The sequence below is a fragment of the Lepidochelys olivacea genome, assembly GCF_965140295.1.
Source record: "Lepidochelys olivacea isolate rLepOli2 genome assembly, chromosome: 2".
NCBI lineage: Eukaryota > Metazoa > Chordata > Testudines > Cheloniidae > Lepidochelys > Lepidochelys olivacea.
In genome coordinates this window covers 123,817,839-123,843,235 of record NC_140412.1, presented here as the reverse complement: position 1 = coordinate 123,843,235, position 25,397 = coordinate 123,817,839, and the positions used below count along the sequence as shown (strand labels likewise).

General features: G+C 42.3%; 2 protein-coding genes and 1 long non-coding RNA gene across 7 annotated transcripts in view; 1 reads left to right on the top strand and 2 right to left on the bottom strand.

Moving 5' to 3' along the window:
• CDH20 (cadherin 20) overlaps positions 1-25,397 on the top strand; it is a 166,660-nt gene that overhangs the window by 126,493 nt on the left and 14,770 nt on the right. For all 3 annotated transcript variants that reach the window (XM_084620967.1, XM_084620965.1, XM_084620966.1), the window contains exons 3-9: positions 2,010-2,304; positions 5,342-5,461; positions 7,378-7,545; positions 9,374-9,561; positions 17,250-17,503; positions 20,999-21,135; positions 25,095-25,216. In XM_084620967.1, the coding sequence (XP_084477093.1) occupies positions 2,010-2,304; positions 5,342-5,461; positions 7,378-7,545; positions 9,374-9,561; positions 17,250-17,503; positions 20,999-21,135; positions 25,095-25,216 (1,284 nt within the window). The remainder of the gene's footprint in view (positions 1-2,009; positions 2,305-5,341; positions 5,462-7,377; positions 7,546-9,373; positions 9,562-17,249; positions 17,504-20,998; positions 21,136-25,094; positions 25,217-25,397) is intronic.
• Positions 13,835-20,991, bottom strand: LOC311516662. 2 transcript variants are annotated; one of them, XR_014710472.1, is made up of 5 exons: positions 20,835-20,991; positions 19,946-20,043; positions 15,473-15,590; positions 14,390-14,465; positions 13,835-14,162 (listed from the first exon to the last, which is right to left on the bottom strand). It is a non-coding gene; the product is annotated as an uncharacterized lncRNA (long non-coding RNA). The 2 variants fall into 2 exon arrangements; XR_014710473.1 differs by lacking the exon at positions 14,390-14,465.
• RNF152 (ring finger protein 152) overlaps positions 21,042-25,397 on the bottom strand; it is a 204,580-nt gene continuing 200,224 nt past the window's right edge. For both annotated transcript variants that reach the window (XR_014710470.1, XR_014710471.1), the window contains 2 exons: positions 22,840-22,937; positions 21,042-21,150 (listed from right to left, as the gene is read on the bottom strand). The gene's annotated coding sequence lies outside the window, so the exon portion shown is untranslated. The remainder of the gene's footprint in view (positions 21,151-22,839; positions 22,938-25,397) is intronic.

Genomic DNA, 25,397 nt, shown 5'->3' with positions numbered 1-25,397 from the left:
TGGACTCCCACGTAGCACCCAGACCTACTAGCTGCTTCCAGGGCATGTGTAGTGCAGTGCAGTGCCAGGACAGGCAGGCAGCCTGCCTTACCCACTGCACTGCTGACCGGGAGCCACCCAAGGTAAAATTGCACCCCAGACCCAAGCCCCAACCCCCTGCCCCAGCCCTGGGCCCCCCCAAACTCAGAGTACCCTCCTGCACCCCAAACCGCTCATCCCCAGCCCCGAGCCCTCACCCGATCCTGAACCCAAGCTACCTGCTTCAACCCACAGGCCCCTCCTGCACTCCAAATCCCTTGGCCCCACCCCCCCAGCCTGGAGCCCCTTCCTGAACCCCAAACCCCTCATCCCTGGACCCAGCCCAGAGCCCTCACCCCCTCCCACCTCCCACACCCCAACCCCCTGCCTCAACCCGCAGCCCCCTCCCACACCCTGAACCCATTTTTGGCCCCACCCTGGAGCCCCCAACCCCAGTTAGAGCCCTCACTCCAACCTCCCACCCCAGCCAAGTGAGGTGAGTGAGGCTGTGGGAGAGCGAGCCACAGAAGGAGGGGGAAATGTAGTGAGCGGGGGCGGGGCCTTGGGGAAGGGGCGGGGTTAGGGTGTTCGATTTTTTTGTTACTAGAAATACCCCCAGATGTGGCCTGAGCCTCAGCTCCCTGACCCTTGTCTGCTTCCCGGCCCGGCTCGGCGGGGCGTGGACCTGAAAAGTTTGGGGACTGTTGTCCTAGCTCAGTATGGGCACTATCTGAAGCCCATTGAAGTCAAAAGAGAGACTCCCACAGACTTATATGAGCTTTGAATCAAACCCCAAGAGCATTCTTGTTTGGTTGCCTCCTCCTTTTTCCACGGTACAGATTTGGGGGTAGAAATGAGGGGGAGGTTAACCTCAACTTTGCACTTCTGCTGTTTGAATTATTTGCATCCTTCCATATTTAAACAACAACAAAAAAGAAAAAAAAGTTTCTAAAACCAGTAGATGAATTTCAATAGGGAGACCAAAATGTTCTGAAAACTAATTTTCATGGTGGTTGTCAAGGTTCCTCCCCCACTCTGAACTCTAGGGTACAGATGTGGGGACCTGCATGAAAAACCTCCTAAGCTTATCTTTACCAGCTTAGGTCAAAACTTCCCCAAGGTACAAAATATTACCCCTTGGACAGGCCGCTACCACCACCAAACTAATACTGGTTACTGGGGAAGAGCTGTTTGGACGCGTCCTTCCCCCCAAAATACTTCCCAAAACCCTGCACCCCACTTCCTGGACAAGGTTTGGTAAAAAGCCTCACCAATTTGCCTAGGTGACTACAGACCCAGACCCTTGGGTCTTAAGAACAATGAACAATCCTCCCAACACTTGTACCCCGCCTTTCCTGGGAAATGTTGGATAAAAAGCCTCACCAATTTGCATAGGTGACCACAAACCCAAACCCTTGGATCTGAGAACAATGAAAAAGCATTCAGTGTTTTACAAGAAGACTTTTAATAAAAAATAGAAGTAAATAGAAATAAAGAAATCCCCCCTGTAAAATCAGGATGGTATATATCTTACAGGGTAATTAGATTCAAAAACATAGAGAACCCCTCTAGGCAAAACCTTAAGTTACAAAAAAGATACACAGACAGAAATAGTTATTCTATTCAGCACAATTCTTTTCTCAGCCATTTAAAGAAATCATAATCTAACACATACCTAGCTAGATTACTTACTAAAAGTTCTAAGACTCCATTCCTGTTCTGTCCCCGGCCAAGACGACTACAGACAGACAGACCCTTTGTTTCTCTCCCTCCTCCCAGCTTTTGAAAGTATCTCGTCTCCTCATTGGTCATTTTGGTCAGGTGCCAGCGAGGTTACCTTTAGCTTCTTAACCCTTTACAGGTGAGAGGAGCTTTCCCCTGGCCAGGAGGGATTTCAAAGGGGTTTACCCTTCCCTTTATATTTATGACAGTGGTGTTCACCACATACACTCCAGGCTTGTTTCCTGATTAGATTGTGTTACTTTTTGCAGCTCCATTCCGATATGGACAGAGGAGATGGATCAATCAAGTACATTCTCTCAGGAGAAGGAGCTGGCATTGTATTTACGATCGATGATACCACTGGGGACATTCATGCCATTCAGAGATTGGACCGAGAGGAGAGGTCCCAGTATACTCTGAGGGCTCAGGCCCTGGACAGACGGACAGGCAGGCCAATGGAACCAGAATCAGAGTTCATCATCAAAATCCAAGACATCAATGACAATGAACCCAAGTTCCTGGATGGACCTTATGTAGCCTCAGTTCCAGAAATGTCACCAGTAGGTAAGGTGAATTTAGGAACATAATTTTCATTATGAGCAAATTACAATTAATCACCAGTACACAAATTACCCAAGTCTTTGGCCTCTACTTTGGGTCCTTTGTTCTGCAGCATTGGGAAAACCTTCTCTAGAACATCTCTGGCTGCTGTAAGCAAGTGTACTTGGTTTACATCACCAGTTGCTGGCCCCACACAGCATAGGAGGCATGTCAAGTGAAAGATGGGGGCAGGAAAGGGCATAGCTTGAATGTATTGTGCTCTGACAATCTGTATGTGTGTAATGGTCTCTTGGACATCCACTATGAGTCAGTGAAGGTTAGAGGACCTCTGAGCCTGATCTAGCTTATACCAGACATCGAAATTTCCCCCAGCTGTCCCCAGGATTGAAGGTGTGCAAAGCTAGCTTTAAGCCACCTTTGACTTCCACTCCTTTCTGGTCCTGCACCAAGCTTAGCTCAGTGGACCCAATGATCTGACCCAATGTGTTTTATGCTGTTAGAGTGGGATCAAAGAAGAATTTATGGGATATTTTTTGCCGTACAGCCAGAATGCAAACAGGAGGCTTCCTGGGACCTAAGCAAAACAGGAAAACACCTTTCCGTGTAAAACTTCTAGTAAACATGGAAAGTATTTTTTTCCAATTTTGTCAGTTTTTCATTTCCTTGGAAGAAACAATTGTTTTGTGGTGGCGTAATGCTGACAAAGAAATACTGCAAGCTAAATCATCTGTTGTGTGCTTACAGGCAGGGCGGCGCACCACATAGTGTAGGGGCATCGACCTTCAGGAAGGGCGGAGCACCAAACAGCCTGACAACCTAGCTCTGCAGATGGCAGGCAAACGCAGGCCTCTTGCCGTAAGGTGGGGGGCTGGCAGCAGGGAGCAATAGGGGGACCTGGGCCCACCCCACTCCACCAGGACCCATCCCACAGCCCTGAGAGTGGTGGAGTGTTCTACCACTGGGATTTAGCCAAAACATGCTGACTTGGATTCAGGCAACAACACAACTGAACTACAATCTGGTGTCCCTGGGCTACTTCCTACATTCCCTGCATGGTGTACCTGTGTCTCGGGTTCATCCTCTGTCTCACCGGGGTACACAGCTAACGGCAGTCCCAGCAATTCCTCAAAATTCCTACCAGCAGGCAGCTCTGGGAAGTCCTCAGCAGTGCAGGGATCCTCTTCAAGCACCAGCAGCAGGAAGAAGGCATCTGTCTCCTCCAGTGGCTCCAGCCCAGCTGGAGCTGCAGAGCTTGCTTTTTATACTCCTGTCCCGCCCTCTGCTTCCAGTGGGGTGAGTGCAGATGTCCTGGTTCCACCCATCAGAAGGTGGGCAGGGGTCAATCTCAGAGGGAGGCCAAGGCACCTCACTACAATGGCACACGTTAAATGAATTAAAAACTGGCTAACTGATAGGTCTCAAAATATAATTGTAAATGGGGAATCATCATCTACCGGATTTGTATTCAGTGGGATCCTGCAAGGATAGGTTTTTGGCCTTACACTATTGAACATTTTTTAACAGTGACCTGGAAGAAAATATATAAGCATCACTGATAAAGTTTGTAGATAACACAAAAATTGGGAGAGTTGATACATAATGAAAAAGGACAGGTCACTGATTCAGAGAGATCTGGATTGCTTGGTAAACTGAGTGCAAGCAAACAGTATGGATTTTAGTATGGCTAAATGTAAATGTATACATCTAGGAACAAAGAATGCAGGCCATATTTAGGGGATGCAGGGTGGGAAACTCTATCCTGGGAATCAGTGACTCTGAAAAGGATTGAGGAGGGGAGGGAATGAACAGAAAAAGTAATCATCAAGTGATCCATCCCCTGTCGCTCATTCCCAGCTTCTGGCAAACAGAGGCTAGGGCCACCATTCCTGCCCATCCTGGCTAACAGCCATTGATGGACCTATCCTCCATGAATTTATCTAGTTCTTTTTTGAACCCAGTCATGGTCTTGGCCTTCACAACATCTTCTGGCAAGGAGTTCCACAGGTTGACTGTGTGTTGTGTGAAGAAATACTTCCTTTTATTTATTTCAAGCCTGCAGCCTATTAATTTCATTTGGTGACTCCTAGTTCTTGTGTTATGAGAAGTAGTAAACAACACTTCCTTATCTACTTTCTCTATACCAGTCATGATTTTAATAGACCTCAATCTATCTCCCCTTCACCATCTCTTTTCCAAGCTGAAAACTCTGTTTTATTAATCTCTCCTCATACAGAAGCCGTTCCATACCCCTTATCAATTTTGTTGCCCTTTTCTGAACCTTTTCCAATTCCAGTATATCTTTTTTGAGATGGGGCGATCACATCTGCACACAGTATTCAAGATGTGGGCATACCATGGATTTATATAGAGACAACATAATATTTTCTGTCCTATTTTCTATCTCCTTCTTAATTATTCCCAGCATTCTATTTGCTTTTTTGACCGCCACTGCACATTGAGTGGATGTTTTCAGAGAACTATCCACAATAACTCCAAGATCTCTTTCTTGAGTGGTAACAGCTAAATGACTCAAGGAGCTCAATCTATTTAGCTTAACGAAGAGAAGGTTAAGGGTTGACTTGATTTCAGTCTATAAATATCTATTTGGGGAACAAATATTTAATAATGGGCTTTTCAATGGAGAGAAAGGTATAACATAATCCACTGGTTGGAAGTTGAAACTGGACACATTCAAACTAGAATGAAGTCATAATTTTTTAAAGTGAGGGTAATTAACCATTGGAATAGTTTACCAAGGTTCATGGTGGATTCTCCATCATTGACAATTTTTAAATCAGGACTGGATATTTTTCTAAAAGATGTGCTCTAGGAATTATTTTGGGAAAGTTCAATGACCTGTGTTATAGTAGAAGTCAGAATGGGATACTCACAGTGGCCTTGTAATCCATGAATCTATGAGATCCAATATAATAGAACATTTTTTATGGACTGAAACTAGTTAGAACTGTTTTCTTTCTTCCCAGCTATGAATTTAATAAGGGTCTACCCTGTTGTTGTTGGGTTTTGTTTTGTTTTTCAGGCACCTCTGTTATCCAGGTGACAGCAACAGATGCTGATGATCCAACCTATGGGAACAGTGCCAGAGTAATCTACAGTATTCTCCAGGGGCAACCATATTTCTCTGTGGACTCCAGAACAGGTATTTTATTTCAACAAGGAATCAGCCAAAAAGTATGACTTCTCTTAGCTTTCATTCACTATGGACCACATTCTTCCTCAAGGAAACACCCAGTGAATCTTAAACACCAGATGGACACAGGCGAGCAAAACTACTGGGGCAGGAAGAAAGTTAAAAGACAAAACACACTGCCCGAGTCTTATTTCTATATAAGAGCCAGAATAGAACAGTTTTATGTTGGAGATTAAGCATCATTGCAATAGAGATCTTCAGAGCAAGAATATGCTATCTGCAGTAGCATATTCATCTAAATTACCAAATTCTGCATTAGTGGAGTTGGGTTTATTTTGTGCTGTTACTATTCTTGTAGGCTATCATTTCAATGAAGTCTTCAGCAGATCTGGTACACAAATCCACGTGTTAAAAAACCTTTATACCAATAGAGGTAAGAAAGTAGAAGCAAACAAATGTAGTTAGCTGGAGTATCCTATGTAAGGGTTTATTTATTAATAGCCCTAGATTTATGCACAGGACACTGCATATGACACACACCACATAATGTCTGTATCATAGGAGGAATCATACATTTTTTGACAACTCCCAGGGGCCAACTGTAGTGTTAAGGTCAGAAACTCATGAGAGGATATTTATTGATGAACCCTAGTGGAACATAATAAAAAGGAATACCATATAACTCACTTTTGAAAGTTACCAGTACATGAAATATGTCCATTATCCAAGAAGAAACTTAGATACGCTTTGTTCTTTCCTGAGCCCTATTATACATAGGCAAAACAGAGTTATTTATTTAGTATTTGGGTTATAAACCATAGAATGAGTAACCCCTTAATCATTTTTGTTTTCAGATACTTAGGATTTCTAGGAGGATGAAGTGAGAACATTTTCTGTATTAAGGGGCAGAGAGGGGACACAGTCTATAAAGTATTCACACACAGAGGGCCCATTTTGCAAAGATGCTAAGCACTTTCACATCCCAGTGGGAATTGAAGATCCACAGCATTTAATGGGCAGTGCTCAACTTCTTGCAGAATCAGGCTCATAAAAACTGCAGGTGGCAACATTTAAACAGTGCACTTGTGAATTGTTTGCATTAGTCTCTATTTCTTCCTTAGTATATAGGATGATAGTTGCCACTGCAGTATCATTTTAGTGCTGTTTTGTTAAGCCCCGCACACAGTGTGTCTGCTAAAAGTAACCACTAAAAGTATGTAGAATTCAGCAAGGGCAGTCAGGTATTAAAAAAAAGAAAAGAGAAAAAGACTTTAAAGCCTTAAGAAGGGAAGGGAGGTGCTGAGGTGAGGATGAGAATAGCCTAAATAAAGAAGAGGTTAGTTACACTACTAGAATCCCTGAAGCAGGAGACCAAGAGAGAGAGCTAAGGAAGCATGATCTAAAAGTCCAGAGAGCTGTAGCCTTTTTATAACCAAAAGCAACAATCTGCTTTAGTGAGTCAGCAGAGGCAGTAATTGCATCGGATGGCTCTTTGCAGACTCTGTCAGAGAAGTATTGCTGCCACCTCATGTTCTTTTTCAGTAATGTTACCATAAAAGAAAGCAGACTCTGCATGGTGGATTTATGCGTGATTACCAATAGCAATTTCTGTGTTCCCAACCCTGAGATGTAAGTTACAAAGTAAAACTGCCAGTCTTTCTTTATAGAATATCCATAGGAAACAAAATGGAGACTGAGCGCCAAATTCTGTTCCAATTTACACTGGAATTGATGTGAAGTAACTCCATTGGCTTCATTTGAATCACTCTAAATCTACACTGGTGTGATTGAAAGCAGAGTCTGACCCCATTCTTTTAAATTAGGAGCAATTGTGTTTTTTTATTGAAACCAGCTCTGTCCTGTTTTGCATATTGTTTAAACAGAATTTCTTTTCCGTCCTAAAACCTTTAAAAAAAATCTTACAGGCTTAATTAGAACAGCTCTAATGAACATGGACAGAGAAGCAAAAGACTATTATGAAGTGATTATCCAGGCCAAAGATATGGGTGGACAGTTGGGAGGATTAGCTGGGACAACCAAAGTCAACATCACCCTCTCTGATGTCAATGACAATCCACCCAGATTTCCACAGAGTGAGTATCTGCTTTATTACAATGTTACTGAAGAGGGAAGATGGGTTGAAATACTTGCATGATGAATATCTGCACTTACTTTGACCTTTTCAAATGGAATCAATCCATGACTAGAATAGGGTACAAACAATTTTCCTGTCCCCCTGAGCATTTTTGAAATTTTTTACTGTCTCAAAACAGGATGAAAAGTCAAAATCTCAAAAAAAATCTGAGAACTGATGATCCAAAACAAATGTCAGATCTTTTTCTTCTTTCAATAATTTCAAAACATGTATTGATTTTGACATTTTAAAATCTTATTTTCATTAAAAGTTTTTTCAAAGTGAAAAACTAAACTTTGTTGAGAAAATGTCAAAGCATCCCATTCTGACATTTCTAAATTTTTCAAAAAAAAAAATTGAATCAGAATATTTGTCAAAACTGACCCTTTCCTGCAAAGTTTTTGTTTAGACAAATTGACATTTTCCAAACCAAAAAATAAAAAAAATTATTGACCAGCTGTATCCCTGACCTCTTTTTTTTTTTAAACCTATTTATTTTTGGTATTTATGGTTTTGTTTTTCCTTTTTAAATTTAGGAAATCAGGGACATTCCTTTATTCCTAGATTAGATACTGCAGGCCTTTGCAAGTAGGTTTCCATGTACTACTTTGTTTGTTTTCTGATCCTTAGCATGGAAGGATGTCTGTCTCAAGGGCTGGGAGGGAGGAGAGAAAAAGGGATTTAATTCAGCAATTCAGTTTAGCCTCTCCTCTTTATGAGTGAGTCTGTTGTTTGTGCTGAACAGTATGGAATAGTTTTGCATGCAGACTGTTTCCCAGTAAAAATTCAACTGAACTCACCAAAAGATTATTTAAAGTCTAAGGCATATGATGATTTCAGAAAGGTTAGTTTGGATTTACACTGGTGTAACTCAAAGCAAGATTTGTCTCATTATGCCCTTCTCTAAATGCATCCCCTAATGCCTGATCCTAAGCAAAGTCCATTGAAGTCAATGGAAAGACTCTCTTCAACTTCAGTGGCTTGAGCAATGCCCATATTTTCTTAGACTAACAGCCTGATACTCTAGTTATTTTTAATGTTTTCAACACTTTTGTCTGTTCCTTTTCTCCTTCTCCCTTTACATACTCTGCTTTGCTAAAACCAAACTCAGCTGGGAGCACTCTCCAGCAAAACCATCACCGCATATTGCTTTTTATTTTCTTCCTCCTCTTCCCCTTGTTAATCAAGTCTGACTTGATGTATGTTATAGATGTCATTTCTATTTTTAAAACATCAAGTGGCGAGACTTGGTGTCAATCCTATGGATTAGGGAAAATCGTATTAAATGACATCAGGCCCCATCACTGATGCTGTCCTTTAGAATAGAGTTAAATAAACGGTATAGTTAAGAGAGATTGTTCAAGCATGGAGCTGAGCTAGGGTGGCAGGTAATATCATAGGCATTGTATTTGTACTTTAAAAAAAAACTACTTTATTAAATTGCAGTTCTCTCTTTCCCCAAGCCTGCTGTTAAAGCAGATCAGTTATTCACTAATTCTGCTCTCATTTCATTTTGAGTTGCCATTGGAAGCACTGGTGTTTTGATGAAAATCACTTAAATATGCCCCTAACAGGCAGCTTACTGAAACTCAGCAAGGCAAATCCAAATTAGTGATGGCTTCCTAAATGGAGATGACCCTTTGCTTTTCAGCCTGGAAAAAAGAACCTTTAACTGGACCTCTCTTCAGACTGCTGGATTTGTTGACTGTGGCCAGTCCTCTGAATTCCTGTACAGTTTTTGTTCCAGTCATGTTTTTTTCCCCCTCCCCCTCCACTTCTCTTGCCAGAACATTATCAGATGAGTGTGCTGGAGTCTGCTTCAGTCAGCTCCACTGTGGGCCGTGTTGTTGCTAAAGACCTGGATGAAGGCATTAATGCTGAAATGAAATACAGCTTTGTAGATGGAGATGGACTGGATGTCTTTGACATTAACACTGATCCTAATTACCAAGTTGGCATCATAACTGTGAGAAAGGTAGTAAGTTCTCTTTTTATATCCATTTATACAGCTAATAGTTCCGGTTACATTTCATGAGTGCAATATTCTGTTATGGCTACTGTAACTTGGTTCCCATTACATGACAATAGCTTCTTTCCCATTATGAAACACCATTTCTTTAACACTCTTTGCTAAAATATGAAAACAGGCTGTATTCTCAGGAAAAAACCTTAAAAAGAGACGGGACAGTGATCTGAATAAATAGGTACATAAATGTCCCAGTTCAGTATTTATCCACGTAAATAACCTTTGTAGCTTAATTACACAACAGTGTGAGTGATCTGATCAATATTTGCATTTGAACTGTAGACATTTTTCATGCTGGTGTCCCATAAACAATAATAAAGCAAGCCAAATAATTATTTATAAACCAATAAAAACCAGGCTGTTTTTTTAATTGCTGCTTGAAGATCCATAAATGCTAATTAGGTTAGAAGAAGCTCTACTTTAAAATGGCAGCTGTGAAATTGCTAGTATTTTGTACCACAGGCTGCACAGAAAGGAATATAGTATTTTGCTTAGAGTATCTCCTGCAGAATATTTATTTTATAATTTTATACAAATGTTAGCTGTTGAACTCTTTCTTGATTATGAAGCTATTGTTATACCTTTTCCTAGGCATATCTAGTGCACTCAGAATGAAATAAGTTCTCTGTTTAAATAGCCTGAGCCAAAATCATCCACTAAAATAGAGTGACACAGAGAATGGATTTGATTTTCTATCTTTCCAGATTACTGTTGCCGTTTCAGAAGTCTGATTTGTCTTGCGTACCCCAAGTTTCACCTCACTTAAAAACTACTCGCTTACAAAATCAGACATAAAAATACAAAATTGTCACAGCACATATTATTACTGAAAAATTGCTTCCTTTCTCATTTTTACCCTATAATTATAAAATAAATCAATTGGAATATAAATATTGTACTTACATTTCAATGTATAGTGTCTATTGAGCAGTATAAACAAGTCATTGTATGAAATTTTAGTTTGTATTGACTTTGCTAGTGCTTTATACGTAGTTTGTTGTAAAACTAGGCAAATATATAGATGAGTGGATGCACCCCTGGAACACTTCTGCGTTCGTCCAACTGAGAACCATTACTCTAGTTCTTAAGGCCAAGATTCTGCAAAGCATTTAAGCATAAGTATGCAGTACTATAAAAGATGCATTGTAGAACATACCAAAGGAGAAGAATATCTAACACCAACACAGTCAGGTACATCTCATTCTAGGCTACCAGAGCTTATATTTTTGTAAAACTGTGTGCCCCTATGGCATTTTATAAGATTATTAATTTGTGTATAGCCACACTCCACTTTGGAAAAGTTCTCATTCAGATCAAGATTTCAAACCCCACAAGGACAGCAGAAGTGGCGAACTGTGTGTTTTGCTTGTTCTGTAGAGCTACAAAGTTTGTACCCAGAATGCAGCTCCATGATTTTTGTTTTGGATCCATCTCTACAAAACAGAATAATAGAATCACAGGGTTGGAAGGGACCTCAGGAGATCATCTAGTCCAACCCCCTGCTCAAAGCAGGACCAATCCCCATTTTTTGCCCCAGATCCCTAAATGGCCCCCCTCAAGGATTGAACTCACAACCCTGGGTTTAGCAGGCCAATGCTCAAACCACCGAGCTATCCCTCCCCCGAATGTAGTCAGTCTCTATGAACAACAACAACAAAAGATTTAGTTTTCCTGCCACACTATTAACAGACTCAAAGGATAACATATTTGTAGTGCAACCTAAACTTTAGAGTCAATTAAATAGTACTTCCATGAGGCCAAGTGAGTCCAGTGTCTGGGGCAAAGGATTGGGAACTAAAAAAATTCTAAACTGTTGCAATGCAGACAGCCATTGATGCATGCAGAGACACTGAGCAAGTCACTTAAACCCCTTGTGCATCAATCCAGCTGTAAAACTGGATTAAAAAGTAGCTATGGTTAATCTCAAAAAGTCTGGAGTGCCAGTTCAGTCCAGATAATTTCTCAAATGTTCTAAAATTTAGCTGAACTTCTTCGATCTGTAAAACTGGTCTGGAAATCATGTCAGAATAGACAATCTTTCTGGCCATGGAACTTCACTGAAAACCAGATGATTCATATGAACAGAGAAAGGGGCCAAATCCTAATGTCCTTTCTTAACCCTGCAAAATTACCACTGGCTTCAACTGGAGTTTTGCCAAATAAAGACGGTGTGACCAGGCCTAAGTAATTAGCTACTTGATACAATAGTGATGAGCAGCAATTAAATAAATAGACAATGGAACTTGTCACTAGTGTAAAATCACAGGGTTTGCAGGACACTTTGATCTAAAAGCCATCTGAGGAACAGCTTCTCACCAGCTACCTTCCCCCTACTCCGACTGCTCCTTCCCCATCCTGCCTCCTACTGGCTTGTTAGTAGACAGTTTGAGTCAGTAAATAATATAATACTTTGTATTTCTATAGCACCTTCCATCCAAAGACCTCAAAGCATTTCAAACTTTAGTGAGTTCAGCATCTCTAAGTAGGTGGATCTGGCTTCTCAGCTGGAAAGCGGAGCCCCTGGCTCTGACTCCCCTTGTGGGAGAAGGTAGCTAGTTCTTCTTCAAGTAGTGTCCCTATGGGTGCATGCGCCCCGCGTCTCTAATCGGAGATTTTTGGCAACAGTTTCGGTTGAGCCGGCGCGCATGCTCTGGTACGCTGGAGTCCTGAGCGGGGGGTGGAGCCTCAACTGGAAGGGGGCGGGGCCTTAACCAGAAGAGGTGGGGTCTTTAAATCCCTGGGCCCTTTAAATTGAGATTTAAAGGGCCCGGGGCTCCAGCTACCCCTGGTAGCTGTAGCTACCCCATGATAGTGGTAGCTGCAGCAGTGGCTGGGAGTCCCGGGGTTCGGGCGGCAATTTAAAGGGCCTGGGGCTCTGGCTGCTGCCACCACAGTGGAGCCTGGGCCCTTTAAATCGCTGCCCAAGAGCAGCATAGAAAAACCCTTTGGTACCAGGTACAACAAAACTTCCATCTGAGGAGTGCTCTTCACCTTCCCAACTATCAGTACTGACAACATACCAAACACACTCCTCTGCGGTACCAAGTGAGCTCTAGTACCCTGGAGACCTGTGGCTCTTAAGACAATTAACGTACCATCTCTAAAAGAGTGGCACTGACAAACTTTCTGTACCGGGTGCAACAAAAAACTCATCTAGGGAGTGCTCTGCACCTTCTCAACCATCGGTACCAACAAAGTACCGTGGACACTCGTCCGTGGTACCGAGTGAGCCCAGGGTTCTGCATGGTCTCTGGTACCCTGAAGACCTGATGGTTGGGGAAGAAATGAAATCCCCATTACTTGGTACCAGGCTCCTGGTACCAAGCACATCCCGGCACCCGGAATCGCTCTTGGCACCAGGCCGTGTACCGCCACTACTCCAGTCAGTACCACCCTTACCCAGTGTCGAGTCTGACAGTGGCCAGGAGGAGGTAATTTCCCTGCCCCCTCATCACAATACAAGGGTCTTCCCCAATTTCATTGAGCCAACCCACAAATCGTAGTATGGGCCCCCTGGGGTAAGCCTACCACCCATGCCTGCCCTCCTTCCTCCATGGCCGTATTGCAATCTTGGGCAAAGTACACACACACACACATATCACGGCCGTCCAGCGTCTCTCAGAGAGAGTCCACCAGATGGTGTCCTACAGCCTGGCTGTCCAGAGCCCCTGAGGCAGGGGAGAAGGAAGCTTTTTCAGAACAGGAAGAAGGACTCAAAGAGGAAGCTACCCCTCCAGCACACTTATCCTCATCTCCACCAGATGAGGCTGTACCGCCTCCCTCCTGCCCATCACTAGGTGATGATTTTAAGAACTTTCTAGATCTTACCAAGAGGGTGACAGGTGAGCTGCAGATTTCCCTACAGGAGGTGGCAGATACACATAACAAGTTGGTGGATATTCTGCACACCTCCTCCTCATCCAGAATTGCCCTCCCAATTAATGAGGTGATTCTAGATCCTACCAAAGTCATCTGGCAGACACCAGCCTCCAACGCACCAACCAGCAACAGAGCCAAAAATAAAAATACTACATCCCTCCCAAAGAGATAGACTTTGTTTCAACATCCGCAACCCAACTCCATCACAGTGGATGTGGTTAATGCAGAAAGCAAGCAACATAATGCCAAGTCGACCCCAAATGATCCGACTTGACAAGATGGTGTATTTGTCGGCGACATTACGTTTAGAGTCACAAATTACCAAACTGTCATTGGCCAAATACAATTTTATTAATTATGGGAAACTCAGTGCATTTCTAGAACGTTTACTGGAGACACAAAAGGAACAGTTTCAGACCATTCTTAGAGAGGATCAGTTAATAGCCAAACTGGTGCTAGAGACAGCACTGAATGTAGCTGATACATCTGCCCACCCGATCTCCATGACAGTGGTACTGTGGAGGGCTTCTTGACTACACCTTTCTGGATTGCCCAAAAAACTGCAGAAGACTTCCAGTTTGAAGGGCCCAAACTCTTCACAAAGATGACAGATTCTTCTGTCCGCATCCTGAAGGATTCTCGGACCACATTATGCTCCCTAGGAATCTACACTGCGGGACAGAAAAGAAGATATACCTCTCAGACACAGCACAGGTCACAATCTCCTCAATACCCACCATCTCAGTGCTGTTACAAGCCACAGTGTAAAAGGACCAGGGCTCAAAAGTGGGCACACCCCAGTCTGCAACCTCTCAAACCACCTCGTCTAAGCACTTTTGACGGGTTGGTTGAGGGCCTGAACAATTATACCTTGCAACATCAGCTGCCACCTACACACCTGTCACGTCCCCTTCAGAAGTCACCTGGCCCTACTTCACAGCAGTTGGGAAAATATCACCTCTGACTGATGTGTCCTGGAGATAATTTTGAAGAGTTACACCATTCAATTAATGTCTCTCCCCCATTCCAACCCTCCTTCCCCGTCCCCCTTCAGGGACCCTTCTTATGAGAACCTACTTCATCAGGAAACATATAATTTGTTATGCCTAGGGGCCAGTGATCCAGTCCCGGTGCAGCTCAGGAGCAAGGGGTTTTACTCTCATTATTTCCTGATCCCCAAGGCAAAGGGAGCTTGGAGGCCCATTCTAGATCTAAGGGCATTAAACAAATACAGGAAGGTGCAGACATTCAAGATGGTCACAGTCGCAGCCATTATTCCAGCTCTAGAGCAAGTAGATTGATTTTCAGCCCTCGACCTACAAGATGTCTACTGCCATATCTCAATACAACGATCGTACAGGAGACTTCCTACGGTTTACCTTTGAGGCAGGACCATTATCAGTACAGACTGCTCCACCCAGGGTATTCTCCAAGGTACTCTTCATTGTAGCGGCACAGTGACTGGAGTTTATCGGGGCCAAAATTCATGCAGTATAAGTGAGAGAGTATTGTTCCCGCTATGCAGACTCACCACCCTGGGATGGATGCCTCCCTAATAGGCTGGGGAGCTCACCTACACAACCACAAGGTTCAGGGCAAATGACCTTCTACAGAAGTGACCTTCCATATCACTCTTTTGGAGCTAAGGGCTGTCAGGAACGCCTGTGCACACTTTCTGCCCTTCATCAAGAACACCCACACAAGTCATGATTGACTTAATATGACCTGTATTTTGTACATAAATCACCAAGAGGGTGCCAGATCTCCCTCCCTCTGCAAGGAAGCACTCAAACTTTGGAACTAGTGCATCCATCACAGTTTGCTCATCTCAGCTGTCTATTTACTAGGGATACAGAACATGACAGCTGACAATCTCAGTCAAAATTTTTGTCATGACCATGAGTGGGTACTGAACTCAGAGGTGCTTCAAGATATAATCGCCCTTTGGGGAAACCTGACTATGGATCTCTTCGCTACTTACCGGAACAAGAAATGTCCTCATTACTGCTCCAGGGCCAGCCTGGGGAGACGCCCTCATCCTTGATTGGGACAGGGCTTTCTTGTATGCCTTTTCCCAGTTTCCTCTTCTCTCAAAGGTCCTGTTGAAAATTCAACAAGACAAAGTGAGAGTTATTCTGATTGTTCCTCCTGGCCATGACAAGTCTGGCTCCCTTACCTTGACACAGATGGCAATATGCCCTCCTGTTTCTTTTCTTCCCAGCCTCCAGTGGTGGGTACCGCTCAGGAGTCACCTACGGTGGAGCACCCATAGGGACACTACTCGAAGAAGAAGAGGAAGTCACTCACCTTGTGCAGTAATGATGGTTCTTCAAGATGTGTGTCCCCCTATGGATGCTCCACAACCTGCCCTCTGTGGAGTTTCTGTAGGGCTCTGTGGTGGAGAAGGAAGTGAGGGGGTTCACCAGCACAATGCTAGATAGCCTCGAGGCAGACCACGAGGGAGGGAGAGCACATGCATAGGCTCAATGGACACGGCTACCAAAAATCTCGGATTAGAGATACAGGGGTGCACATACAGCTACAGTGTGGCACCCAAAGAGCCATCATTACTGCACAAGGTGAGTGAGTACCTCTTCTGGTTGCCACAAAGTGGCTCAGCAGAGTGTAGCAATTACAGCAAACTACTGACTTCCATGGTGGTGGTGGTGTGGGGGGCGAGTGCATGATGATCTCTGCTGCCTATGGGTTGGGGAGAACTTCTGCCATTTATGCTGTGCCCTCCCACATACCTACCACAACTGGCCTTCCCCTTCATCCTCCTTGAATGCACTCCCAATTGCCCTGCCACCCAGCCCTCTCACAATTCCACTACCTGTCTAATTTCGTTCAGTTGTCAAAAAGAAAAGAATGACAAAGTTTGAAGGTCAATAGTGCTCCAAAAGGTTGGGAATAGCTGTACAAGCCTCAATCAGATCCACCTCCATAGTGAATTAAGTGGGTTAATGATCTGCTCTATGCAAGGCAGTTTCGTGGTTCTAAGGTTACAAAATATGAGGCTTAAAACCATAAAATCCATGATTTTTTACAGAACACTGTATGCCTCTGAAAACTGGGCAATTGTATTATAGGCACAAAGTTTGTTTTGCTCAGACTCTGCACCAATTAAGGGGATTCTACTGAGCTATTTTCCACTGTAAAACTCCCTATATATTAAAGGTTTGGTTTGAGTATTGGCCTGCTAAACCCAGGGTTGTGAGTTCAATCCTTGAGGGGGCCATTTAAGGATCTGGGGCAAAAATTGGGGATTGGTCCTGCTTTGAGCAGGGGGTTGGACTAGATGATCTCCTGAGGTCCCTTCCAACCCTGATATTCTATGATTCTATGATTTAGTTATTAGAACTGCAGGAAATTAAATTTGCAGCAGGGTCCCCCATAACTTAACTATAACCTTGCAATTGCTTCTGCTTCCACTAGACTTATGGATAGCACTTGATTGGGTGAATCATTTTCGGTTTTTCAGTTGTTTCAAACAGAACCCTTCCTCTCATCACTTTAGTGGTATGGTTTTTAGTTAAATACAGAATGTTCCTGGTACAACGGCCACTTCAGGATTTATTTTCAACTAAAAATATTTAGATGTAGTATTTGGCATGACTGACAGTGTAACAGAGAGAAATCTGTGGAAAGACACCAAGATGCAGTGTAAAGGGGAGAAGCATTTCTTTCAGGCACGCAGGAGGCTGCAGCCTAACACAATGAATTCAACAGGCTTAACACTGTCCTTTTCTCTTCCTCAGCCCTTAAGTTTTGAGAGCAAGAAGAGCTACACTTTAAAAGTAGAGGGCACCAATCCCCACCTGGAAATGCGTTTCCTGAACCTGGGCCCCTTCCGAGACACCACGACTGTGCACATCAGCGTGGAGGATGTGGATGAGCCCCCAGTGTTTGAGTCTAGCTTCTATTTTGTGGAAGTGCCTGAGGATGTGGAGATCGGAACCACCATACAAATTATTTCTGCCAGTGACCCTGATGTGACCAACAACTCAATCAGGTTTTTCAGAGTGTTTTTTTAGCTTTTCTTGTTATCCAGAGATTTTCTACTGTATGTCTTAGGCCAGATGCTCAGCTGGTGTAAACTGAAACCTCCATAGCAGATCTGTCCCCATATTGTGTTGTAGGTAATCAGCTCTCTTCTCTCTTTTCCCTTCTGTTTCAAAACACATAGGTTGCATGTAACAATCTTTGTCAACAGTTCAGATATACAAATACATTTGTAATAGATATAGTGCTAACAACATATGCACAGACCCCTCAATTATATATTGTGATATTCAAGCTGCTTAGCTAGATATTCCCATAAGCAATAAAGGAAGGTAAACTACAGTCCCGGGAGCTTCATATCTACAATTCAGCCAGGAACAAAAAGAATGAGCTACATGATTATCTCTCTCATTTCCAGAGTGGCAGCCAAGTCTTAGCAGAAAATTCCAATGTTCTTTGAGGCCATCTCATGTATTCATTGTTGAAACTTACATAAAGTTGAAGGTTCATTGCATGTTCATAGACCAGCAGATAACACTTAAACGTTTCTCTGATCTATGCAAGTGGTTGCTATATTGTTTCCCTCCCCCTGTGCAAGTTCAGCTTCTCAGCTGCCTGGCTTCAGGATTTTTACAGAGGAGCACAGCAGGAACGCTAGATGCTGAGTTGTTACAATTTTTGAAGGGACAGTGAAATCCTTATGTGTGGCTTTATGGGCTTCACATAGGGAGGAAACCTGACAGACACAGTCTGTTCTGCTTAGCACACCATTTTCCCCCTATAAGTGCTCTAAGATGTATTCTTTCCTTTTCCCTACATCATGTCAAACGTTTCTAACTCCTATCTAGGTTATGAGACTATCCTTCATTCTGCTCTGTGCTTCTCATCTTAGTCTTATCCTTCACTATCAAACTACGTCATTCTGCTCTCTCTGCCTCAGGGTCTTATATTCTGACATCATCCACACTCTGCAGCTTTGCAGTGAAAGCAAGTTTGTGTGCATGTGTGGAAAAAAAAAAATCTGTAGACACAAAAGGTAGATATTTGTTCATATTTTTACTGTAGTTTTTGAGTTTTTTCTAGACTTTTCAGCTAACTCAGTTGAGAACAAACTTTTTAAGGGGCGGTGGGAATACAAACAGCAAGGCAAGAACAACTATTTAAATTCAGGAGCAATTAAAAATATGCCCCAATATTTACATACACACATTTTCTTACATACAGCCTCTCTTTCTTCCTGCATTGTAAATACACAGACAGAAACAAAATATGAGTGACTGATTTGGGAAAATAAAGATGTAGAGATCAACTATTGCTCCTCCACTGGCTTGCACCTCATTTGGCCAGTTACATCTATGTCTAGTGAGAGCAAAATCAGAATGGTAGTGTTTTACACCGTCTTTTCACTCACTTTCTACTGGTGTAAATGACTGCACGAGGTGCAAGGTTGGGGAGAATCTGGCCCTCGTAGTGCAAAAATTTTAAAAAAGAGGAGGAAAACACACTCAGTGCCTCAAAAATAATTCCACTATGGTTGTAATCCAAAAAAATATATATTTTTAATTAAAATTTTTTTTCAAATTTGAAAATAAGTTTAAAGAGCCAGAATATCTTTCAGAAGGGCTCACTAAACACATGGGAACACTCAAATCCTCTTATTCCCAGCTTCTGGCATCTGGACTCCCACACTGAGAGACTCCAATTGCTGGAAATATGGCTTGAATACTGCTGAGTGACTAAGGAGAATTATTTAAACAGTGCAATGGAAGTGAGCGTAGAAGACTAGTTATTAACAGGAGATAGTGTCTGGAGAAATCAGTACAAAGCCCCCACCTGTGCTTTGTGACATCACTGATTAATGCTGAACCACTAATCAGAAGGCTATATTCACTTCCAGATACTAGCTGGCCTTAAACTGTCATAGGAAAAATGTTTTTATAGACCCCATACAAGAATGATTATTATAGAAAAATACAGCAACCCTCATGCAGATTTCTGTAATAAATCAAATACCTCAAAAATCTCTATTTGAAATAGAAAAAATACCCTTTCCCCTCCTTCTCTCACTTTTTCGGGGGGGGGGGGGGAGAATTGCTGTTTCTTTCCCAAGTGCAGAGCTTTACAGTGTTTTGTATTGCCAGTGCTATACAACATGATGCTGTCTCAGAATCAGTCTTGCACGCTTGTTCTGCAGATTATAAAGCAGAAAAGAATTCAGAATAATGGTCCTGATTCTGCTTCTGTTGATGTCAATCCCCAGTAGGGATTGTACTAGTATAACTATCTCAGTAACAGACTCCCACCCAATTAGTTAGGCTGTACAACTTTCAACATAGTCTGTGGTGAACTGTGCATTACACTCCCCACCCTCCAGCTTCAAACTATTAGTGTTCCCTGTGAAGAGATGCCAATACTGAACCACTTATCAGTTAGTGAAGGCTCCAATCCTTACCTACTGAAGACAATGGGAACAGGAGTAGGTTCTAGATGAATGCAGTTATGTTCCATGTGGTAGTTGGTGAGGTTCCTTAGTGGCTCAAAACTGGGTGACTGGGCAACAAAATGGGAGATTAAATTCAATGTTGATAAATGCGAACATAATCCCAACTATACATATAGAATGATGGGGTCTAAATTAGCTGTTACCACTCAAGAAAGAGATCTTGGAGTCATTGTGGATAGTTTTCTGAAAACATCCCCTCAATGTGCAGCGGCAGTCAGAAAAGCTAACCAAATGTTATGAAACATTAGGAAAAGGATAGATAAGACAAAAAATATCATATTGCTTCTATATAAATCCATGGTAAGACAACATCTTGAATATTGTATGCAGATGTGGTCACCCCATCTCAAAAAAGATACATTTGAATTGGAAAAGGAACGGAAAAGGGCAAACAAAATGATTAGGGGGTCTGGAACGGCTGCTGTTTGAGGAGAGATTAATAAGACTGGGACTTGTCAGCTTGGAAAAGAGACACCTAAGGGAATATATGAGAGAGGTCTATAAAATCATGACTGGTGTGGAGAAAGTAAATAAGTGTTATTTACTCCTTCTCATAATACAAGAATTAGGAGTCACCAAATGAAATTAATAGGCAGCAGGTTTAAAACAAATAAAAGGAAGTATTTCTTCACACAATGCACAGTCAACCTGTGGAACTCTTTGCCAGAGGATGTTGTGAACACCAAGACTATAACAGGGCTCCAAAAAGAACTAGATAAATTTATGGAGGATAAATTCATCAATGGCTATTAGCTGGAATGGGGAGGGATGGTGTCCCTGCCCTCTGTTTGCCAAAAGCTGGGAATGGGTGACAGGGGCTGGATCACTTGATGATTACCTTGTCTTTTCATTCCCTCTGAAGCACTTGGTATTGACCACCGTTGGAAAACAGGCTACTGGGCTAGATGGACCATTGGTCTGACTCAGTATGGCCGTTCTTATGGATGTAGCACCAATGTTTCCACAAGAGTTGCATAATATTTTTAATATGTACTTTTGCAGATATTCAATTGATAGAAGCAGTGATCCCGGGAGGTTCTTTTACGTCGACATTGCAACAGGAGCTCTGATGACTGCAAGACCTCTTGACCGGGAAGACCTTTCTTGGCACAATATCACTGTGCTGGCTGTGGAGCTGAGTAAGTAGATGGAGACTGTAGATAAATTAGAGATACAACAGGAACAGTGATAGACTGTTTTCAATTAAGCGATTCAGGTGTTGTTTTATTAATTGAATGGAAGTCACATCTGTTTGAATTGAACTTCTCACATTACAGAGTGAATATTATATTTTAGTTTTTCCACTTTTTTTTGGTAGAGGGATGAGATTGGGGGGCTTACAATTAAATGCAGAGTGTTGTTTTCTCAAATCATTAGCATTCAAGTGAATTATTGTAAAGCTCTTCTTGAAATATGATTCAGTGAGAGCCCTCCCCCCAACTAGAACAACTAGTTAACAAAAACAGATGCTGCAGTGTGTATCAGAGTAAAAACCAAGGCTTCTAGGGAGGATTGGATGGCTCAGGGAATTGGAAATAGGATGAAAGCTTTTTCACTTCTGGATCACTGGTTCAAATCCATCCTAGGTCAGTAAAGAACAAATGTCATTACCATCTGCTTGCTGTTTACAGCCAAGTCATTTCACACAAGCTATTGAAGCTGTGTGAATTGCTTTTAACAACTCCAGAACAGTTGAAATTTGCTAGGATTCCCTATTTAGTTACATACCAAAAACTCAGCCCAGATTCACCATTGTGAATGTCTAGGTGCAAAGGAGGCACTGACAGTTTTAAAATGCATCTATGAAAAACTGCTTAGCTTGGGGTTTGGAGTACAAATGAACATGAAATTCAAAGCAGAGCTCCAGGCATCTGAGCTGAAACCTCTATGGTTCATACGGTTTTGTTAATTATCTCAATCCGTTTTCTTGTGGACATCACAAAATCTGCCACCACTCAGCATTAACTGGTATCTTTGTGAGCAGTCTCTCATTTGTCCACAAACTGATTGGACTGATCTAGAAAGACCACATCTAGGGCTACATCAGATTTGAAACAGACCAGCTGGGCAGTTTGAATGAGTGTGCACTCCTGCTATTTAGGCAGTGCCTGCTTTATGGCTGGAGTACTTCATACTCCAGGGCTCTTTAACCTGGCAACTTTTGCGATCAGTAACTTAACCTAGGAGCCAATTCTGCCACTCTGCTGTTGAGCAGAACCCGCAGACTGCTAAGTGAATTGGACCACCTGCCCCATAAGGTTCAGTTCGCTATGGTGGGGGAATCAGGTCCTTAAAAATTAAAGTTGAGATTTTCAAGATCACCTAAGAGATTTGTACACCAAATTCCCATTTATTTTAGACAGCTTTGAAAATCTCAAACTAACTGTGCTATCAAAAGGCTTCAAAAGTAAATGTTACTTCTACCAACTGCAGCAGTGAACACAGAGGGTTAGATTCACAAACGGACTTAGGTGCACAAATGCCAGTTTAGAGACTTAAATCCAAGAATCAGGTCATCTAGGATTCACAAATCTCCAGCTCAGCTGCCCTCAAATCCTGTAGGCACTTAAACTCACTAAAATTTTGCCTAAAATTTTGCAGCAAAAGTTCACTAGGAGCCTACATTTCTGCCATTGAGCATGTGCCCTGCTGCCCCTCACCAGGCGTCCAGCTGCCTAAATCCCAGAACAATGCATGAACCAGGAGAAGACAGACTTGCCCTCCACATTGGGCTCCAATAGACAAGCTTACAAAAACAGCCAGGGCGGTCGACAACTCCTAACTTTTAGCTGGTGGGTACTTATCTGGGATGTGGGAAAGTCGGTTCAAATCCCTTCACTCACCTGAAGAATCTGAACTGAGATCTTCCACCTCTCAGGTGCATGTCTTAGCCATGGCGTTATGGGATATTCTGATGTGGTCCCTCAGTCTCCTGTTCAAACTGTGGATAAATTTAAAAAAAATCCATTAGAGCAGGGATACTGGGTGTCTCACATTGCAGGGAGTGTTCTGACCACCAAGATACAGCATCATTCTTATGCTTTCTCCCTCTCTGCCTCTGGCCCCATGAATTTTGTTAAATTGTATATTCATCCTCAGTCTGCAAGTGAATGTTTTTGGAACGGTTGTACAAAATACATCCTGCCATCTCTGAGTTAGGTGAAAGGTGATAGTGAGCGGGGTGGGGCGGAAATATACCATTCCTGCTTTAATAAAAGTGTCAAGGTTTTGCTTGTTGTTTTAAATATACACAGCTCAAAGTTACTAGTGTAAAACTTTGCCTTGGATTAGTCCTCGATGAAGAAGAATTGCTTGTTTTATCTGAAAAAGATTGGAGGGACAGATCAAGAGGATCTTGACTTGCCACTGCACAACTAGTCTAATGCAGCCAAAAATCCAATTTCATAAGTCCAGGGAGGCTCATTTAAGTTAAGCGCAAGGGTGACCTACCCCAGTAGTGGAGAGCTAATGTAAGGGCTTTTATAACACACTTCCACTTCCTATATAGCAGCAGCAAGGAGTCATGACCTGATCTGACCCTACAGTGGCATGTAGCCGATCTACATCTGCTAGCAGCAAATGTCTCCAATGGCCAGTGATGGGACACTAGATGGGGATGGCTCTGAGTTACTGCAGAGAATTCTTTCCCAGGTGTCTGGCTCATGGGTCTTTTCCACATGCTCAGGGTCTAACTAACCACAATATATGAGGTTGGGAAGGAATTTTCCCCCGGGTCAGATTGACAGAGATCTTGGGGGCTTTTCACCATCCTCTGCAGCATGGGGAATGGATCACCGGTGGGGTTAAGGTAGTGTAAATGGTGGACTCTCTGTAACTTGGAGTCTTTAAATCATGATTTGTGGACTTCAGTGACTCAGCCAAAGATTAGGGGTCTATTACAGGGGTGGGTGCATGAGGTTCTGTGGCCTGCAGTATGTAGGAGATCAGACTAGATGATTAAGGTCAGATGGGACCATCACAAAGTCTATGAGTTTCTATTTTTAAAGGATAGTTTGGTATTATTCAGTCTATAAATTAGACATTCATATACCTCGGTGATGGGTATAAAACATATATGGATAGATAAACTACATAATCAAATTATTCAATAGTATTAACTCAGTAGTACAGTCATGCTACATGCAATATGAATACCATACATAAAAAAGTACAAAAATTCCAGAGTGTATACTCTACAATATTTGAAAATATTACATCATGCTATAGAGAGAGATAATATTTTAAATATATACACAAGGTAGCAGGGTTAAAGTTGAGAACTAAATCTCAGCTTTTATGAACTGTTGAACATTTGATCACTCAGTCTTCATCTTGTTTTTTGAATGGTGTTTCATTTTGGTTATGTGGGATAACTGGGTGTGGGGGACCATAAAACACCACAAGAAGAAAGAAGCTAATGTATTTATCTTGTAGACACTGGGTTTGTAAGTTATTTGATCTGAAGATATTTACCTTGATGAACTCATTTCTCCTTCCATTTGTGAGCAACTAAGCTGATAAATTATGTCCCACTTGGTTTCCACAAAAGGTGTCATGAAAATTCCATCTTTTTCTCTTTGAAATTTGACTGCAAACTTTTGTAGAATTGTTTACATTTTTCAACTAGTGCTATAGCTGATCAAAAAAAGGATGATTTTTGTATAAAATATTTGTCCAAAATGTCAAGCTGTTTTATAGTTGAAATTCTAAATTTTGAGAAAAATCAGAATTTCAAAAAATTTTAATCAGCTCCTTGAGCCCATTGCCTTCTGAAACACGACTAATTGAATCACATCCTCCAACCCTAGCCTACCTTAATTCTTGGCATCGTCTCAAACTTTCCCAGAAATTTACCTGGTTCTGGAGGCCAGGTTTGAGCCGTAAACATTTGAGGAGTCGAGATGGTTAGACTGGAAACTGGAACTCAATCTTGCCTATAGTATCTGCTATCTTCCCACACCGGTTACAATTCAAATAAATTTCATTCAGTGCAACAAGGCTAAAAAGGAGAGTTCCCTTGCCTTTTTGGTAGGGCAAGCAGCTACTTTTCCCTGTGATTATGAAGTCCCTGTAGTTATTTTGTTCTTTCTTCTTTTAGACAATCCCTCACAGGTTGGCAGTGTATCAGTCACAGTAAAAGTCCTGGATGTGAATGATAATGCTCCTCAGTTTTCCAGGTTCTATGAAGCTTTTGTGTGTGAAAATGCAAAAGCTGGGCAGGTGAGAAATCCTATATGTCTGTGAGAGATGAATGTTGTCACTTACATGCAGATACTGCATTGTATGGGCATAGCCAGCAACTAAGAAAGGGGAGGGGATGGGGCAAAGCAGATGTGCACTACAGGACATCAGATGTTTCATCAGAACTCTGTTCAGCAGAGTTCATCCATAGCACCTTCTG